Source organism: Salvia splendens, chromosome 4 (genome assembly GCF_004379255.2).
Source record: "Salvia splendens isolate huo1 chromosome 4, SspV2, whole genome shotgun sequence".
Lineage (NCBI taxonomy): Eukaryota > Viridiplantae > Streptophyta > Magnoliopsida > Lamiales > Lamiaceae > Salvia > Salvia splendens.
The window spans coordinates 1430908-1445793 of record NC_056035.1 but is presented as its reverse complement, the minus strand read 5'-3'; the positions used below and the strand labels follow the sequence as shown (position 1 = coordinate 1445793).

General features: G+C 35.2%; 3 protein-coding genes across 3 annotated transcripts; 2 read left to right on the top strand and 1 right to left on the bottom strand.

Moving 5' to 3' along the window:
* Positions 1 to 374: 374 nt before the first annotated feature.
* Positions 375 to 1806, top strand: LOC121797734. The gene is made up of 5 exons (XM_042196423.1): positions 375 to 431; positions 659 to 765; positions 836 to 958; positions 1063 to 1206; positions 1318 to 1806. The coding sequence occupies exons 4-5, from the start codon at positions 1114 to 1116 to the stop codon at positions 1699 to 1701; spliced, it is 477 nt and encodes a 158-aa protein (XP_042052357.1). The 5' UTR covers positions 375 to 431; positions 659 to 765; positions 836 to 958; positions 1063 to 1113; the 3' UTR covers positions 1702 to 1806.
* Positions 1807 to 7692: 5886 nt separating this feature from the next.
* On the bottom strand, positions 7693 to 9186 carry LOC121799833 (protein FAR-RED IMPAIRED RESPONSE 1-like). The gene is made up of 2 exons (XM_042199335.1): positions 8295 to 9186; positions 7693 to 8087 (listed from the first exon to the last, which is right to left on the bottom strand). Exons 1-2 carry the CDS (start codon positions 9184 to 9186, stop codon positions 7693 to 7695), a joined length of 1287 nt encoding a protein of 428 aa, XP_042055269.1.
* Positions 9187 to 12713: 3527 nt separating this feature from the next.
* LOC121799114 (dof zinc finger protein DOF3.1-like) lies at positions 12714 to 14075 on the top strand. The gene has a single exon (XM_042198456.1). It carries the CDS (start codon positions 13067 to 13069, stop codon positions 13745 to 13747), a length of 681 nt encoding a protein of 226 aa, XP_042054390.1. The 5' UTR covers positions 12714 to 13066; the 3' UTR covers positions 13748 to 14075.
* The last annotated feature ends 811 nt before the right edge of the window (positions 14076 to 14886 follow it).

Sequence of the window (14886 nt, the reverse complement as noted above, 5' to 3'; positions counted from 1 at the left end):
ATGGGCAGAGCAGGTGACCGTGGAAGGTGGCCACCTTCCCGGCACATGTATGTAAGGTGACCGTGTGAGAACACCATCTCAACGGCACAATGTGATCAGATATGGCTAAGTACAGGAAAAAGGGACTGCAGTCCAATGGGATATTTTTAGTAAGCTCGGGTCTTTTCAACAACACCCCGAGTGTTACTATGATGATGGCTTGACAATATGTTCAAATGTATATGTGTAATTTTCGGCAATGTGTTCACTGAGTACTTTTTGTATTCAGCCCTGCATATATTTCTAAATGTGCAGGTTGAGCAGCGAAGTGGTGGAGGAAGTGCTATTGAGACAAGACATTTAATTCAGTCAGATTTTGACTCTCGGAGGTTCATGTCTTCATACATGGAACCGCGTTCATTTGCTTCCGTTGTGCATCTTAAAATACTCAGGTCTAATTTTGTTCAAAACTCTGATTTTATTTCAAGCTATTCCCATTTGTTTCGAGTTATGGTCGATTTTTGTTTTCCCCTTTCTTCCCCGTTTCTTTAATCCTCCCCTAGTCGCGATCAACCGTGTTTTCTATCCTTAGAAAATGCGGTCGTGACAACATGTGCTTACACTAATGGCTTTGTTTGGGAAAGCAAAGGAGTGTTTTCATCTCTGAAACCCCATACAGAAATCAGTATAGGTGTAATTGATGTATGGGCAACATACCTGAACTTCAGAGAAAATGAAAGGGCAGAAACGTCATCTCCACGGCTGTTTCTAACAACATCCCCATGTGTGAGTAATCTAAATTTATACAAAAACTATTTGAATGACATATTTCACTCACAAAAAATGTTGAATGCAGTATTTGAATATAACAAATCGGGAGCCTCATTGGAATCCATTACAATCCAAGAACAACTTTATATCACGAATTGATCAAGAGACTAGTAGAATACAAGATTTTGATTGGAGAAAAATTGATTTGGTAAAAAATTTATTTTTGTACAAAGATCTCACAATGTCAACAACATAAATTTGGACAGGTGTTGTCAAATTCTTTTATCTAATATTTTCTCTCATATTATACAGGTCTTCTTCCCAGTTTTTACAAGTGGCTATTACTACCTTGTTGTATTTTGGATGAAGATCAACAAAATTGAGATAATAGATAGTGTCAAACCACCAAAAGGCAAGGATCCATTGGAAAACTATAGCATTGAAGTTGGAATACTGGTATGCTTTTTTCAATAAAATTGACATTATGTTTACATTTTGTTGACATAATTTATGCATCTTGTCAAAATGCTTTGTATAAGTAGTTTAGTTTTGTTTATATATTTGCAGAAAGATATGTTTGAGGCATACTTCAAAGAGAAGAACATATCAGGGCTATCAGAAAATATAAAGAAGTCTCCATACAAAGTTGTTCCTTTAGATTGGGCCACAAGCACCAATAAAGAAGACAGTGGTATATATTTGATGAGACACATGGAAACTTACTTTGGCAGAAAGGGAAGGGAATGGAATATTGGCTTTTCTCCACGTGGCACAAAGATTTTACAGATACTCAGAGGAAGATATTGTGAAGCGATGCTTACATCAAGGAGCAACAAGAAGTGTATGGATATGGTACGTGTCGCTGACGACTGGATGACAGCAAACAAGCACAGATTGCCTGAGTTACAGAAAAAGTTCAAGGAATGGTTTAGCTGTAGAAGCAAGAAGTAAACAACTGTTTTATTCTGATTTTGAACAAAAAGTGGTTTGGATATTTGATCTTATTATGTTTTTTAGATGGATATGTTAAACAATTATCTCAAACTGATTTTTAAACCATGCACTATATAGAAATATATCAAATGTCAACAACTAGAATTAAATGTCAACAACTATTTTTCTCTTATGAAATGTCAACAACCAGAATTAAAATGTCAACAGCAATTTTTTGTTATCAAATGTCAACAACTTGAATTAAATGTTAACATATATTTTTTCTTATTAAATGACAACTATTTTTTAATAAAGTGTAAGCAACTATTTTGTCTTATTAAATGTCAACAAGAAGTATACAACTATTTTTTCTTATTTTCTTAATTTGACATAAGTTATACCATAATTATAATACAATACATGTCAAAAGCTTGAATATAAATGTCAATAATTTATAGCAAAAATGTATACAACTTTTCAATAGGCATCATATAAAATGACAACAATTCAAAAACAAATTTTTTAATTAAAAAAACATTTTCCTTCCTTCCTCAAAAACAGAGTTAAACGGATTTGTAATCAAATTTAAAAACCATTTCTCTCATATGTCACTTGAAAACCCCTCTCTCAAAAGAAGATTTATATAAAATTTCTCTCCCAACCACTTTCTCTTCTCTTAAATCTTCATGCCGATAGAAATCCAAAGTCGACATTCATTCAATTCCTAAACCTTCATCTACAATATCAAACTAGTTTGATTTATAAGCCCTTTTTATCTCCTGCCTAAAAAATAATTTCTAAAACAATGACAAGAGAATCGATTGAGCAGTCGCCCGTTGCCGGAAAAATGGCTTCCAATTTGGAGGTCAACACCAAAACGACTGAACCGACTCTTTCAGGTTAAAGATTACATTCGTTTTTAATTGTATGGCTTTAATTTTAGTTTTTTTAAAACAAAGTTTGAGTATTCAAAAATTTTATGTTTAGGTTTTCATAATTTAGTTATCTGATGAGTTTGAATTCTGCTTTTTTTTGGGGGGGGGGTTGATTAGCTATGGAAATTGATGAAGGGTCGGAAGCTGGAAATAAAGAAACAGAGGAAAAATCTTCTTCAAGTTAAGTACTCCTCCTATATATTAAATATTACAATAATTATTGACATTAAAGGATGTCTGTTGACATAATGGTGTTGACATTTTGTAGTAGTATCTCAATAGCTATTGACATAGTGTAGAAAACAGGGTATGCTTGCCATTGTTATATATATGGCTGTTACGATGGCTGACTTATATGTGTACTTGCTATTGTCATGTAATTGTTATATATATGGTTAATATTAACAGGGTATGCTATTGACATAGTGTAGAAAACAGGGTACTTGCTATTGACATAGTGTAGAAAACATGGTATGCTTGCCATTGTTATATATATGGCTGTTACGATGGCTGACTTATATGTGTACTTGCTATTGTCATGTAATTGTTATATATATGGTTAATATTAACATAGGTAAGGATAATTTAATACAATACCTATTGTCATAGCTATATACATAGCTATAATACCTAGTTAAGGATTTTTTTGAATAGCAGTACATTGAACCAAAAAGAGGTATTGATATAGATTTGTTGTGTTTCATTTTGGATTTATTAATAGAGTATACTTAATGGCCAAACTTATTATTGATATAAATTTATTGTGTTTCATTTTAAACCAGAAAAAAGGAAAATATCAAAGCAAAAAAGGAGTACCTCGGTATCTCAGAAAGAGTTCATGAATGTTGAGAAAAAACAAAAGAAAATTATAGAGAATGAAAAACAGAATCAGAATGCTCAAAAGGTATCTCAAAGGCTTCTAGTGAAAAGGAAGCCTTTGTTTTTTGTTGATGCAATAAGCCAGTTGAATGAGGCACAAATTAATTCTGTGAAGGATATGGGTTTCGAGAGTGTCTTGCATTACAAAATTGAATACATTCCTAGTAGATTAGCATTTTCTTTGTTGAAGAGCTTTGATGAAGAAAATTGTAAGATAAAGCTTTGTAATGGCAAAAAAATTCATATCACGGAAGAGGATGTGGAGCTTGTGTATGGATTTCCAAGAGGTGACATTACTTACTGCAGGGAGAAGTGGAAAAGTAATGTACCTTTCATGAGGGAGTTAGCAGAACAATGCGATACAAAACCAGGAAATGTGAACCATAAAGTTGTTGAACAACTTATGTTAGCAGATAAGGAAGGAGGACCACAGTTCAAGAGATTGTTCTTGGTCCTATTAGAATCTGCATTGATTGAGCCTTCAACATGTGGAATGATAAAATCTAAGATTGGAGATATAGTTGATGATTTGGATAATGTTAGAAATATCAACTGGTGCTCATATACAATCTCTGTGCTCAAGTTTGCTATTGATAATTGGTCGAAGACAGAGAAGAACGCCTTTGCAGGACCACTTCCCTTCCTCATGGTATGTTTTACATTTTGCATTACATTACTTATTGAAATGACTTATATGTGTAGTTGATATAGCTTGTAATATAGCTGACATATGTTGTATTAGTTATTTAACTGGCTTCTATATTGAGTTGACACTATACACTAGTAATTGACATGCATTTTTTAACATGTGCAGCTTTGCTACTTAGATAGAGTTATACAAGACAAGCGTCCTGTTCCTCGCTCACTTCCGTTAATGAAAGGATGGAAAAGTGAACATCTTCAGGCTAGAGAAGATAAAGAGATCAGAGAAGGAGTTTTTGGTTTAGGACGTATAAAGAAGAGATATGTTTTGGACAAGGAGGAGCAGCAGGGGGAGGGGGAGGAGCAGCAAGAGGAGAAGGAGCATGAGCAGGAGGAGCATGAGGAGGAAGAGGAGGAGGATGAACATGTACCTCATCCACAGATTACTCCTGACAGTGGAGTTGGGTCTTCTCATAATCTACAAATACCAAAAAAATTCATAAAGAATGTAGTAACAAGCATTCTTGACTTGAATCACTGGAAAATCAATCTTGTCAAGACCCTTAAAGAAGCTCCTCCACATATCAAAACTAACTATTTATTCGGAATGTTGTGTGATATGGCTAGATCTTCAGTTGGAAGCCAAACAACGACAATTGAGGCTGTGAATGAGAAGTGTCAACTATTGTCCAAGATGTTTGAGGAAGACAAGCCTGAAACTTTTGATCGTTGGAAAATAATCTTTGAATCAATGCTTCTTGCTCAAAAAGAAAAGGAAGCACTTGAAGATTTGGCTGAATTTCCAACTTTCAAAACGCCACGTTTCTTGGATAAAGTAAGTACATCATTTTCTTTACATATGTTTCTCTGAGATGACATTAGATTAATCCTGTAGTTTACATACTTACATTGTAGAACTAATTTACAAGCAGTATGCAGAGCAAGGAAATAGAGAAAATAACCCTACTTCGCCAGTTTCTAATCCTAAAGGGGTGAGCAAAATCCTATCTTTTGTTATTTAGAATCAATTGAAATTAAATTGATATTAATTATAAATTACTAATTGAATAGGCTGCTGAAGAAGGAGAAGGAGAAGGAACAAAAGAGGACACAGTGGTTGATTACAGTAATGAATCAGCCTCTCCTATCTTACCACCAGCTGCAGGCCCAATGGATGACGCATATGTTGAAACGAACAAAGAAAAGCAGCAGGACAAAGGGAAAGAGAAAGAAGAGAATATTGTTAAAGTAAAATAACTAAACTATGACTAAAATGACTAAATTGTTTTTTATATGGCTTGATAGTGAAGTTGATATTTGGTTTTAATTGTTGTTGACATGTTTTTTGTGTAGTTAACATGACTTGAAAGTGAAGTTGACATTTGGTTTTAACTGTTATTAACATGACTTCTGTGTGTAGTTGACATCGTTGTATGTGTTGTTGACATAGTATGTAACATAGTTGACATGGCTTGTACATGTAGTTGACATGACTTGTATGTGATGTTGACACGAGATGCACCATAGTTGACATAATTATATTACTTGCTGACATGGCTAGTATACATATTTGGCATAATTTTAATTGTAACTAACATGAATTTTATTGCACTAATAACAGATTGTTGTTCCATTATTGGAGATTCCAGTGTCAAAAGTCAGAGTGAAAAAGTCTCATACTGAGACGCACTCTGACCCATTCATAGGCTATCCACTTGACATAAGAGCTGTACATACAAAAACATACCTGGAACCTAATGAAAGAGATGTCTACTACTACATACTAGAAACAGAAGGAGTAGACAAGTATGCATCATTTAATTATTTCATTGCTCTAAAAAATATTTTTAGTTTTCTGTGCAGTTAACATGATTGAAGAATGTTGTTCTTGTGTCGTTTGTATAACTTCATTTCAGAGATGCATGCGTTTATGAGGATGATTTTGCTTGGGCAACCAAGGAATTGTTTTCGTCACTGAAGCCCCATGAAGAAATTAATGCTGGTGTAATTAACGCATGGGCTTCACACCTGAACAACAGAGAAAAAGAAAGGCCCACAACATCACTTTCACGCTTTTTTCTGACTACATCTCCATGTGTAAGTAATCTTAAATTATAGCTAAACTGTTTGAATCAGACGTCTCCTTAACCAAACATGTTAAGTGCAGAATTTCAATGTAACAAATCGGCCGGATAATTGGGATGCTTCGAAAGCAAGGAAGAATTTCATTTCTCAGATAGATAATGAGATTCAAAGAAGACCAGATTTCAACTGGAGAGAAATTGATTTGGTAATAACATCTCACAATGACATTTACGTAAGAATATGAACAGGTGTTCTTTGGATATAATTTTATCTTTAATGGCATTTTATCTTTCATGTCATACAGATCTTCTTCCCAGTTTGTGCAAATTTCCATTACTATCTTGTAGTATATTGGATGAAGAAAAACACCATTGAGATAATAGATAACAGCAAGCCACATAAAGATATCGATCCGTTCGAGAAGTATGACATTGATATTGGTTTAATGGTATGCTTTTATCTATGTTATTGACATATTCTCTACATTTGGTTGACATAATTTCCACATCATGTTAAAATGCTTTGTTTGTGTAGTTTGATTTAGTTATTTATATGTTTTGCAGAAAGATATGTTTGAAGTATACTTCATAGAGAAGAAAATGTTAAATATTTCAGAAAATATAAACAAGTCTTCACTCAACTTTCTGCATTTAGAATGGGCCACAAGCACGAACAAGAAGGACTGTGGTGTCTATTTGATGAGGCACATGGAGACCTATGTTGGCAAAAAGGGCAGTAAATGGGATATTGGCTTCTCTGCACGTAGTGTAAAGATTCCCCAGATACTCAGAGGAAGGTATTGCTACACAATGATTTCATCGATTTACAATAACCAAAGGTCGCCGATGTTACAACTGGCGCATGATTGGATGGAAGCAAACATGGAGAAATTGCTTGAGCTAAACAACAAGTACAAGAAGTTGTTTAGTATTAGAAAGAAGTAAACAAAAAGTGATATTAATGTTAAATGTTGACATTGCTTTGCGTGTAGTTGACATGGCTAGTGCGTGTAGTTGACATAGCTAGTGCGTGTAGTTGACATGGCTAGTGCGTGTAGTTGACATGGCTAGTGCGTGTAGTTGACATGGCTTGTAACACAGTTGACGTCGCTTGTACGTGTAGTCATATAATACATTTCAATAGACAACAAATCAAATGTTAAAAACAATTAAGAAAATGTCATCAACTTAAAAATAAATCTTATAATTAAAAAAAAACAAATATTTTACCCCCTATTTGGCACATGTACATGAATTATGGTCATATAATACATGTCAATAGACAGCAAATCACATGTTAAAACATATAAAAAAAATGTCAATAAACTGTATAAAATGTCAACAACTAAATAATTCTCATATCAATAGCCAAAATTAAATATCAACTACTAATAAGAAAATGTCAATAACCTGTAGCATATATTAAAAACTCAAAAACAACTATGTTTGTTAAAAAAGAACAATTATGTCTACTTTCTGCCACAACTCCTGGCATTATGATCAGTCACTTTATGACACTTTCCACAACGCCTATGAAGTTTACTTGATTTTTCAATTGCTTTCTCTATGCTCGACTTAATCCTGCTTTTCTTGTCACTTGCACCTCCCTTTGTACTAACCACATCTGGAGCATGAGCAGTTATGTCTTCAGGTACAGCAATACCATATATGTTCATGATGGAATCATTTTTATCAACTGATGAAGATCCAGTAGTGTCATCAGTAAAAATTTGAGGAGCAATACCCGCAAGCAAATTATCCAATGCAATCAGATGATTTTTATTCTTAAAAGCGCGTTGATATAGACCAAAGTAACGTCCATGACACCTGTTCCCAATCTGTAGCTTGTCATCTTCGTTAGAACCTGCAAACATATAACATGTCAATATCCTATATAAATTATATGTACACTAAATCTGTAATATGTCAACAGCCTATACAGTTTATGTCAACACAAAATTGAAATACTCTAAACATGAGTGTTTTTTGTTAGATACAGAGAATGTTGGCGTCTTGTTTGAGCAACATATGACAAATCAACTGAAATATCTATAGGAAACAGTTCACATACCTTTGCCCAACGCACTTTCATCACTCGTGAGACCATGAACTGCCTTCAATAAATCACTTTTCAGCCACCGGTTACCAACATACTTCTCTGGAATATTGTTGACATCTTTGTTTCTGAGGACGAAGAAAAGGTGGCTGCATAGGTAACCACACCTTTCAAAGAGTTTACACTCACAATCAAATGACTCAGTCTCTTTCTCATGTGTAACTGTGAAGGTCTTCTTTCTAGCATCAGAAACTTTAAAGACCTCGATGTTCTCCAAAGTGGACATGCTAATCATCTGACAACTCTTATCAGCCTCAGAAATCAATTCTTGTACCACTCTAAACATCATATCCGTGTATACAGATGCCAATTGCTTCTCAAATGCTAAATCAGTGGCATATTTTGGAGAGATTACAGAATCATAATAGTCAAGCCTTTCAGTTTGATTCCTTTGAGCATCAATGGCGTTGTTATACTGAAGAGTGAAGTCAGCAAAATTAAACAACGGTTTCGAGTACCTCTTAAAAAAACTATTTTCAGATTCTGAAAAAGATGTTGTTCTCATTAAAGAACCCATAGGAACATCTCTAAAGTAGGCTGGGATCCACATATGTCTAACAGCAAACATGTCCTTAAACCATTTATGATCTTCCATACCATATTTTTCAACAATACCAGTCCATAATATGTCAAACTCTTCTGGATCTAACAATTCTGACCAAACACAAGCCTTAAACTCCTTACTAAACTGTTCTCTGTTAGAAATAGATTTAGGTATTTTCTTGAACAACTTGCTCATAATATGCCACATGCACAAACGATGCCTTGTATCGGATAATACCTTCTCAATTGCAAGCCTCATTCCCCAATCTTGGTCTGTGATTATGATCCTTGGAGCATCACCCATGCATTCAACAAACACAGTAAAAAGTCATGAGAATGCATCACAATTCTCACTGGATACAAAACCAGCTCCAAATGCAATAGGACACCCGTGATTGTCTTTCCCGGTAAATGGACCAAACACCATACGATACCTATTGAACAAATAGATCAACACAAAACATCAACAAAATTTTCATAATAACCAATGTCAACAAATTTTTTCATAATTACCAAGTATAATAAATAAACTACCTATTTGTCGAATATGTTGTATCAAATGCTACAACATCTCCAAACATGTGGTAGTGTTTTCGAGACTCTGCATCAGACCAAAATAAGCTCACTAACTTATTATCATCGGGTGATAATTGATATTTGTAAAAAAAGCCTTCACAAATTCTCTTCTTCTCTTGCATCTGATTTAGGATCATTTGAACATCCACTTCTTTCAGTTTCTCTTTAATATCACGAGAACAATTCCTAACATCATTCAACGTACACCCAACAACATCATAACCACCAAAAAACTCCTTTAATAAGTTGAAAGTTGAAGTAGGACCGATGTTAGCTTTGGTGCAATCTTCAACAAACTTGTGATGAACATCATTCATACTGCGATTTCCTTTCATAAATCGCTTATGATCTTTGTCAACCATAGCATGATTGTGTTCCTCAATGAATTGATGCACAAGATAATATTTAACACCACAATCAGAATAAAACTTGAAACTGATCCTTGCTCCACATCCACACCTTTTTGTGCCACGTCTGCGTTTCTTCTTTGAAGTAACTTCATCGTCATCTGATACGTTCACATCGTCAGATATAATTACGTCGACATCCAACGGATCAACTGTATGAAAACCTTGTCTGTTGCAGACAACATACTGAAAAGTAATAACACCACCACTAGACCTATTTCCAAATCTTCGAAAATCAAAACAAGCCTCTTGAGCATACTTTTCATAGAAGCAAATTCCCTCCTCAAGTGAAGAAAATTTTTGACCTTCATAAGGCCTCAACTCAGCCTTGCAAATTGGAATAACAGGTCCTACTACATGATGGAAAAATATGTCAACAACCTAAAACAGATAATGTGAACTACGATATCTTAACTGACCAACACCTGAATCCAGAATCAAAATGTCAAAATAAGCAGCACCAACATATCAGTCATCCTATCATGGACTATCAACCATAGCCATAACCCCTTCCTCCAACAATAAACACCACAGCAGGGGTTCTTCAGACAGGGGAGGGTGCATTTTGCATTTTGCATTTCAGCAGGGGTTTTTCGTATGTCAAAAAAATGTTAACAATGAGTACAGCTAAATAAAATATTTAACATGTAACAGACATCATGTCAACATATTTGCATTTATATCAATAAAACTTCAATTCAAATCAGAACATAATGTCAACTATCATATCTTAAATGACCCACAACAGAATCAAAATCTCAAAATATGCAGCACTAACACAACAACACCAACATCTTAGACATCCTATCATGAACCGTCAACCCTACCCATAACACCTTCCTCCACCAACAAACACCACAGCAGAAGCTCTATAGCCAAGGGAGAGTGCATTTTGCATACAACTATTGTGCATGTTAACAAAGCGTATATCTACATACAATATTTAACAGGTAACATACATGATATCAACAGATTTGCATTTATGTCAACCGAAAGTCAATTCAAATATCAATAACTGCGGATTTATGTCAACAGAGTATAATTCACCAACAAATTACAAAAAAGGCATGTTAATGAAAACCAATCCAAATTACCTTCACCATTAGTCGACATCGACTCGGAATAAGATGAAGAATCCATCAGATAACACCTTACCTTTTGATTACGAATTGAACTCGAAGCTACATATGAAAAAAATAAAAATAAAAATGATTAGGAACAAATTCGACTGGGCATCAACAAATAAAGCATAAAAACAGAATCAAAGTCGATAAAATCAACCTAAAAACTTCAGATTCAACCAAACTGCGTCGAATTGGTCGTTGAAACCGTCGAAGCAGAAATCGTCGAAAATTGATATGCTGAGGAATCGTCGAAGCAGAGATCGTTGAAATCGTTGAAAGCGTCTGTGTTCTAATTTTCGACTCAATTGAATCAGAAAACGTTGGAATCAATGGCCTCAGAGAGATCTCTGAGAAATCGCAAATCGCCAAACGCTAATCTCACATAACGCTGAAGAACCCTAAATTAAACCGCGAAATGACCATTATACCCTTTCGTATTAAATTAATTTAAAAGTATTTTTTGTGTGGCAAAATCTGGACCACTCATTTAATTAAAATGAGTGGCTGATGTTGCATCTCATTTCTCAATTAGCAAAAAAAATCTCAATTGATCATGGACCTATATATATATATATACCTATATATATATATATATATATATATATATATGTCTACAAATCACATATTCATGTATGTTCGAAAATTGCCGATCCAATTGATTTTGATGCTCACACTCAAAAACTGCAATTGATCCGACTGAACCGATAGTGTGTTATGATTAAACCAACTACCCATGATTTTGGTTCCAAATTGGAAACAAACATTACACCAATCCCGTTCAACTTGAGCACTACTATATCTAAGGGTTAACCTATCCCATCGCTAATATCAAACGACTGAAAATTCCATTAAATTTGATTGATTCGAGTTTAGGGTTAATTTTCGTTCATCGCCAGTGACGGCCTCTGCAACACATGTGTCTTCCAATGCTCACGATGGCATTTTGTAGTATATCTAGTTACACGAGTTTCGTTTTTTGGATCCGTGATGACCATGTGAATAATATATACACAAATACATATGATGGGAGGGGGGTGGTGCCATGTGTTGGGCCTTCATTATTGAATATTGGGCCCATTGGATGACGGCCACTCGAATCCACCCAAATTTACGACTTCAAGTATCCCTCCAACAGATGGACGGCTGTGGTCAGTCCACTTTCATAAATGGACGGCTCAGATCTTCTCTATGCCATACAAATGAAATGATGCTCCCTTCCTTGATCTATCACTATTTCCGGTGCTCGGCTCAGCTCGGCTAAAAAAGCCATATTGTCATCTGGCTCGGCTTCCCTTAATCACGGCTCCTCTTTTTTATCGTTGTTAATTACGTGATTAGTGATTAATTGATTGTAGCCTTCTTCTTTCTGCAAGTGGTTTAAGGGTGTGAACGTATATTTTATTACTAAAACAAACACATTCAATACTCAATAGACATATTAAGATGATCATCGTATTAATTAAAATGTGTGGCGAAATATTATTATTCAATGAAATGATACACAAAGTGTACTCAAAATAAAATGTGACAAGTGAGAATATAATTAAATAATCTTATCACTTTCCACAGATTATTCTGTTGTCCCCTCACCTTGATTAATCTGGTTTATCAATGCAATTAGCTCCTGTGCATACACCAGACAGGAATTAGACAATCTAATTATTATATCTAAACTACCCCCACCACATTATATCTCATGCTCACCTCACTCCACTCAACCCACTTAACCCAAAATCCAAATTTGCACAAGTCTCTGTGTGTGTTCTCTCTCTATAATCATGTGGGTGTATATATGATGAGCTCTAGGCAAATTTGCAGAGATCACTCACATCACAGAAACAAAATACCATCTCAATCTTCCAAAATTCTTCAAACTTCTTCAAGAAATTAACCAACACTTCACCAAAACCACTTTTTTATTCTTGATGATTCTCCCCTTTTCGCCGCTTCACATATTTTGATCTCCTAAAAGATCACAACTTTTTCTTGATTTGTGATCAAGATCACAAATTTCGCTCAAATATCAAATAAAAATCGATTCTTTTTCGTGACCCAGAAAAAAATAAACAAAAAAAAAATGCAAGATCCATCTCTATATTCACAGATCAAAGCGCAATCACAGCCTCAATTTCCAGAGCAAGAACACCTGAAATGCCCTCGCTGCGATTCCACAAACACCAAATTCTGCTACTACAACAATTACAATCTCTCCCAGCCTCGCCACTTCTGCAAGAACTGCCGCCGCTACTGGACCAAAGGCGGCGCCTTGCGCAACATCCCCGTCGGCGGCGGCTCCAGAAAGAACTCCAAGCGCGCCGCCTCCTCCTCTTCCACCTCCGCCGCAGTCGCAAAACGCGCCCCCTCCGCCGCCGTATCATCGCCGGCGAATGAGAGCAAGAGCGAAACCACCGAGCCGCCGCCGCCGAAGGGGGAGAATTTCGCGGGGCAGTTTGGGAATTTTCTGGAGGCGGGCGGCGAATTCGTCTCTCTCTTGGGCTCCGGTGGGGGGCATTTCGGTAATTTACTAGACGGGTTGGGGGCGAGCGGTTCCGGGTTGCAGATGACGGGTCAGTTTGGCGATCCGGGTTCGGGTCAGAATGTGGAGAGTGGTGTTATTAGCAACAATGCCGATGGATTCTTGAGCATCCACGGCGGAGAAGGCGGCGGCGGCGGCGGAGGAGAGAGTGGTTGTTGGGGTGGTGGAGGGAATGGTTGGCCTGATCTTGCTATTTACACACCTGGATCGACTTTTCTGTAGTGTGGAAAAAAGGTGAAAAAATTCATGTTGAAAGAGATCATCAATCATTATTTATTTTTATTTTCAAATTTCAAGATTATATATGTAGTATAGTAAAGTAAGGATTAATGTAAAATGGTTTGAATATGAAAGTCATTTGGTGATGGAAAGATGATCAATGCAGTGAGTTGGGATCCATCATTGGCCATGATATTAGAATTCATAGGTTATAGTCTTTTTTTTTATTTGATGATTTCATGTGTTTTTCATATTTGAAACTTATGTACTAGCAATCTAGCATTACTAATTTTGGAAATGCTAATATGTTATGAAAAATAGATTTTCTGTATTTCTATTGTCTTTATCTCATCAATGCCACCCACATTTTCTTGAGTTCTTATTTTTATTTTGATTTGATGAGTAATGGATGTATTGATTTCTGACTGTGAGTTATACTTGCAGTGGATCAACCAATTAAAAATTTATATAGATGTATCAAAAACATGTAAAATAAATCAAGTACAAAAGTTCAAATGTAGTACAAGCTGAGTGCATTGTGTAAATAAAATGATAATGGCAAATTTTATTTCCTTGCATTTTGAAGTAAAATTGAAAGAACTATTTTCATGAGTCCGACCCATGAGTTATGTTTCTTGATTTCTCCAATCGATGTTCTTGGCTTGTGATTTATGTGGTACAAATATGCTTATCAGTGTTGTGGAATGGGATATCATAATTCAGTGCTAAAAAAGACAATACAAATTTGAACTTTTGTACTTGTACAATACTTAATTTTATTATTAGTTGCATCTAATTTATGCATGCTACCTTTATAATGAAGTAGATGTGTACTCGATGAAGTAAGATGATCGAATCACATTTTAAAATTTTGGATTAATACACATTTGTTGAATATATTATCCTAATTTTGTTTTTGGATTGGTGCTGAGTTAATAAATGATGGTGAACTAAATTTCGCATGTAGGCCCACTTTTAAGATAAATGGGCCAATTAGGCCCACAATTAATTCAAGTCTCTTATATGGACCACCCTTATTTATATCCCAAATTTTGGACCATCTCTTAAATAACCCAATCCAAGAATTGTCTCATTCCAACACTTTTTTTAAAAATATATATATACAGAAAATCAATAACAAT